General features: G+C 48.8%; 1 protein-coding gene across 1 annotated transcript in view; it reads right to left on the bottom strand.

Annotated features, from left to right (window-relative positions):
- Positions 1-5,854, bottom strand: part of SVOP (SV2 related protein) — a 49,342-nt gene that overhangs the window by 30,271 nt on the left and 13,217 nt on the right. The window contains 2 exon segments of the mRNA XM_016189186.2: positions 1,077-1,175; positions 3,779-3,864. Coding sequence (XP_016044672.2) covers positions 1,077-1,175; positions 3,779-3,864 — 185 coding nt within the window.

Raw genomic sequence — 5,854 nt, 5'->3', positions numbered from 1 at the left:
AGAGAGGAGGGGAAGACAGGGAGGGGGAGAGAAAGACAGACACCTGCAGACCTGCTTCACCGCCTGTGAAACGACTCCCCTGCAGGTGGGGAGCCGGGGGCTCGAACCGGGATCCTTACGCCGGTCCCTGCGCTTTGCGCCACCTGCGCTTAACCCGCTGCGCTACCACCCAACTCCCTGTCTCTTCCTTTCTATCTCTCCCCTTCCATCTCAGTTTCTCTGTCTCTATCCAATAAATGAATAAGTTTTTTAAATAAATGTTTTAAAAAGAAAAACAGCATTCTGGGAGCCACTTTTTTTTTTTCTATTAAGTATTTATTCACATATTGGATAGAGAAACTGAAATGGGAGAGATAGAGAGATGAGGAGAAAGAGAGACACCTGCAGCCCTGCTTCACCACTTGTGAAGCTTCCCCCCTGCAGGTGGGGGGACGGGGGACCTGAACCCAGGTTCCTGGGCACCATGGCAAGTAAGTGTGCTCAATTGAGTGTGCCACCACCCGGCGCCCCCCAGGAGTCCTTCCTAATTAGCCATGGTTCTGCTGCTGTGTGTCCTTAGGCAAGTGACTTAAGCTCTCTGAGCCTCAAGTAATCTGCCGATAATTGCAGCCACCTTCAATGCCAAGGGGCACGTTTTACACAGGGCATGCGGAGCTCTGGAGGGGAAGTGAATCACAGCCTCTGTGAGGCCCATCCCTCCTCTCCTCCCTCCATGGAGATGCAAAACTACTCAACACGCGGTGGTGTGCTGGGATCCAGGTTGTGTCGAGGGCAGCACTGCCCCCTCTCAGGAGGCGGCTGCTGGACTCCTGACAATGCCAGAGGGCACCAGTCAGGTGCTGTGCTGGTCTCATCTGGCACAAACAAAAGTGGGGGGGGTAAGTGGGGTTAAGGCTTAAGTGACAAGTCCAGCTTGCTGATAATCAAGCAGGATGGACGGGGTGGGGAGGGCAGCAGAGGGAGCCGAGGCCAAGCTCTTCTGGGCTTGAGCTGCTTCCTGCAGCAGGAGGGGAGCCCTGTGGAAGGGCCCCGGGTCAGAGCCACACAGAGCAGTGCAGAGCCGGCCGCTCACCTACCGAGGTTAGCAGGGCCACCTGCCAGCTGGGCAGCCTCCACTCGCAGTGCAGCTGCGGCGCCAGGATGCTAAGAATCATCATCTCCATGGCGTCTGCCATCTGTGGGAGGAAGCAGGCTGTGTGAGGCCAGGCCCCCATGGGCTGGTGCACAGGGCCCCCTCCCAGGGCCTGCTGGGAGCCCTCCTGCGCACAGTGCACCAGGTTGGGGAGATAGCCCAGGGCTCCTACACTGGGGGCTCAAGGTTCAATCCCTGGCACTGTGTGCCAGAGATGAGCTATGCTAGGGCCTCTCTCTGATAAAAAATAAAATGCATTTGGGCGTCGGGCAGTAGCACAGCGGGTTAAGTGCAGGTGGCGCAAAGCATAAGGACCTGCGTAACCGGCTAAGCATCCCAGTTCGAGCTCCCGGCTCCCCACCTGCAGGGGAGTCACTTCACAGGCAGTGAAGCAGGTCTGCAGGTGTCTGTCTTTCTCTCCCTTTCCCTCCTCTCTCCATTTCTCTCTGTCCTATCCAGCAATGACGACATCAATAACAGCAATAATAATAGCTACAACAATAAAAAGGGCAACAAAAGGGAATAAATAAATAAATAAATAATAATAATAAAGATAAAATGCACACATCTTTAAAGGCCATATGGAAAGCTCTCATAGGTGAGTAGGCTGGTGCAATGCAGGAACTGACTGCTAGCTGCTTAATGTCCTTTATGTGTGTGTCCCTGTTAAAATAAATAAGGAAGGAGGGGGAGGGTCAATAGCATAATGGTTATGCAAAGAGGCTTTCATGCCTGAGGCTCCAAAGTCCAAGGTTCAATTCCCTGCACTGCCATAAGCCAGAGCTAATCAGTGCACTGGTAAAATAATAATAATAATAATAATAATAATAATAATAATAATAATAATTAAAAAAGGAAGGAAGGAATGAAGGGGGGCTGGGCAGGGCACCCCCCCCCCAGTTGAGCACATGTTACTATGCACAAGGGCCCAAGTTCAAGCCCCAGCTCCCCACCTGCTGGGGGGATGTTTTACAAACAGTGAAGCAGGTCTGCAGATGTCTGTCTTTCTCTCTGCCTCCTGATCTCTCTCCTCTCTCAATTTCTCTCTGTCCTATCTAATAAAAAGGGAAGGGAAATGAACAGAAGGGAAGGGAGAGAAGCACACACATTGTATTTCTAAAATCTGAGACAAAAAATTGTAACAGGGGTAGAGAGAAAAGAAAAATCTTTTCCCTTCTGCTCCACCAAAGACTAGATGGTCTCTGGCTGACCGACCATTGCTAAAGTATAATTGTCAGGATGATCACAGAGCACAGCCTTCTGGGTGAGCTGTTAGGAAGCGCCAGTGGTTAAAACATGGTGCCTCTGGTTGCTGAGAGACAGCTCACCTGGTAGATAGCACACCTCACCATGCACAAGAACACAGGTTCAAGCCTTCAGCCACCACATAGGAGCACTGGCATAGGAGAAAATTTATAGATGGTGAAGGTGTCTCTGTGTCTGTCTGTCTGGCTCTCACCATCCATCTTTAAAAAAAAAAAGCCCACCAGGAGCCCCAGAGATAGTCCTGGGGGCAAAAAGCAAAACAAAATAAATATTTTTAAAATGATGACTTTACAGGACTAGACAGACAGATAGGACAATGGGACAGACCATGGGAGCAGGGATGCCACCTGGGTGGCTGAAGCTTGAAGTGGCCAACGTACAGGGCATTTCAGACCTAGGGTGGGGGTAAGGGGGGCTGTTGACTCTCCGTCTGGGGAAGGACGCAAACAGAGCACCCAAATCCCATCCCCAGTGTTAACAGTCTGCGGGTGTTGCTGGCAATGGGGGAGTGGGGGGAGGGGGGCTCAACAGGGGTCAGGATCCCTTGAGACAGAGGGTGCAGTTCCAGTTACATGCTTTTTTTCTTTTCTTTATTTTTCCTCTCTTTCTTTCTTTTTTAAAAATATTTACTTATTTATTCCCTTTTGTTGTCCTTGTTTTTTTTTTATTGTTGTTGTTATTGTTGTCGTTGTTGGATAGGACAGAGAGAAATGGAGAGAGGAGGATTAGGGTTAGGGTTAGAAGACAGAGAGGGGGAGAGAAAGACAGACACCTGCAGACCTTCTTCACCACCTATGAAGTGACTCCCCTGCAGGTGGGGAGCCGGGGGCTCTAACCGGGATCCTTATGCTGGTCCTTGTGCTTTGTGCCACCTGCGCTTAACCCGCTGCACCACTGCCCGACTCCCTTTCTTTCTTATTTTTGCCTCCAGGGTTATCACTGGGGTTCAGGGCCAGTACTATGAATCCACTGCTCTTGGCAGCCATATTTTTAAATTCTTATTCTATATGATAGGACAGAGAGAAATTGAGAAGGGGGGGGAGATGGAAAGGGAGAGAGAAAGATAGACATCTGCAGCCCTACTTCACCATTTGTGAAGTGTCCCCCTGCAGGTGGGGAGCCAGGGGCTCGAATCTGGATCTTTGCACAGGTTCTTGTACTTAGTACTATGTGTGCTGAAATGAGTACACCACTACCTAGTCCCCTTAGATGCATGTTTTCCAGGGAGAGCCCCACTCATGACACACCTGATGCCTCAGAGCACTGGAGCCACAGAGGGAGGGAACCCCTTCCGTCTGTGACTTCGGCAGAAGCTCTGTGTGGAGGGTGCTGGGGACAGCCAGCTTCTTAGGGATGGGGCGCCCACCCTGAAATACTTGCCCAAGCCAAGCCAGTGAGGACGGACAGTTTCCATTGAAACTTCCCAAAGCCAATGGCTTCCACTGCATCTTCCACCATGAAAGTATCTAGAGGGAAGGAGGAAGGGAGGAGAGGGAGAAGTGAGTGCTTTTTGCAGGAAAGGCAACATGGATGCTTAGCCAAAGTCCCCTGCAAGCTTATTCCCCTGGGTAGTGGGTAGCCTGTGAGATCCAGGGGGCTGACGAAGTCAATCACTGCAGGGCCATCAGATAGCTCACCTGGGCAAGTGCCTGCCTCCCTAAGCCCTTCACCTGGGCTCAAGCCCCAGACCCCCACAGCACTGGGGGAAGTTTTGGTTCTGTGGTGTCTCTGTATCTTTCTACCTGAAAAAAGTCAACCAGAGGCAGGAAGGTCCTGAAATAACAGAATAGTAAGAATAATAATAATGATTAATAAATCAATGTACACTGTATATGAATTGCTATATACCCACAGGGTGTGCAGTTACTAATAGATGTCACAAGATGTTCTTAATTTAAAAATAATAAATCAAGATTAAACAACACAATATTCAATAAGTTATATTCTGGGAAATTCATGTGTATGTACGTGCATCTGTATGTGTGCACACTCTACAAAGCCTTAAATAACAGCTCTGGATTTCTTTGTTTGTTTTGCTGTCTGTGGATGGAGGAAGGAAAACCCACGTGAGAATTCATCTTCCTTCCTTTGTAATGTATTATTTCCATAGCCAGGATTTAAAAGATATTATTTAAAAGAGGATTCCAAGTGCTAATGTGTGCTTTTCAAAAGTACTGAAAGTGTAAGGATCCCAGTTCGAACTCCCGGCTCCTCACCTGCAGGGGAGTCGCTTCACAGGCGGTGAAGCAGGTCTGCAGGTGTCTGTCTTTCTCTCCCCCTCTCTGTCTTCCCCTCCTCTCTCCATTTCTCTCTGTCCTATCCAACAATGATGACATCAATAATAACTACAACAATAAAACAACAAGGGCAACAAAAGTCCCTGTTCAGGCACCATTTTTCAGTCCCAGTTCAGGATGCCAGATGCCTTTCTAGCTTTGCGGGCGGGAGACAGATGACCAGGGACTCATGGCTGAGCTGGGAAACAGTATCTCGTTTATTAATCAGATACATAGCCTTTTATGCATCTCTTCACCGGAAGTGGCAAGGGAAAGGAAAATGACTAGGAGAGGGGGTGGAGCAAAAAAAGAGCTCGAACAGAACATAGAAAGCTTCCATCTATCATTGGGGATTAAACCAATACCCTGCAGGCAGGGCGGGACCCAGGTAAAACAGTGATTATGTAAACAGACCACATCGTAAGTAATACAAGCGAACCTAATGTGATGATCAAAACAGAAGGTCTTATAAGCAGAATTTAGAAGCATACCAACAAAAGGGAATAAATAAATGTTAAAAAAAAAAAAGTACTAAAAGTGGAGGGTGGGTCAAGTAGTGGTGCACCTGGTTAAGCACACATATTACAATATGCAAGGACCTGGGTTCAAGCCCCTGGTCCTCACCTGCAGGGGGGGGTGAGGGGGAGGGTGGATGGAAACTTCACAAATGATAAAGCAGGGTTGCAGGTGTCTCTCTCCCTCTCTCCCTGTCCTTTCTCAGCTTCTTTCTGTCTCTATCCAATAATAAATAATTTTAAATTAAAAATAATAATTTTTTTGCCTCCAGGGTTATTGCTGGGGCTCAGTGCCTGCACCATGAATCCACTGTTCCTGGAGGCCATTTTTCCCCCTTTTGTCGCCCTTATTGTTGTAGCCTTGTTGTGGTTATTATTGTTATTGTTGATGTCGTTCGTTGTTGGATTGGATGGACAGAGAGAAATGGAGAGAGGAGGGGAAGACAGAGAGGGGGAGAGAAAGACAGACACCTGCAGACCTGCTTCACCGCCTGTGAAGTGACTCCCCTGCAGGTGGGGAGCCGGGGGGCTGGAACTTGGATCCTTACGCCGGTCCTTGCGCTTTTGTGCCACATGCACTTAACCTGCTGCGCCACTGCCCAACCCCCATAATAATTTTTTTTTAAATGCCTAAAGACCAAATATTTCATGGCGTGCTGAATTGT

This window comes from Erinaceus europaeus, chromosome 6 (assembly GCF_950295315.1).
Source record: "Erinaceus europaeus chromosome 6, mEriEur2.1, whole genome shotgun sequence".
NCBI classification, from domain to species: domain Eukaryota; kingdom Metazoa; phylum Chordata; class Mammalia; order Eulipotyphla; family Erinaceidae; genus Erinaceus; species Erinaceus europaeus.
This window is presented reverse-complemented; position numbering and strand designations above follow the sequence as displayed.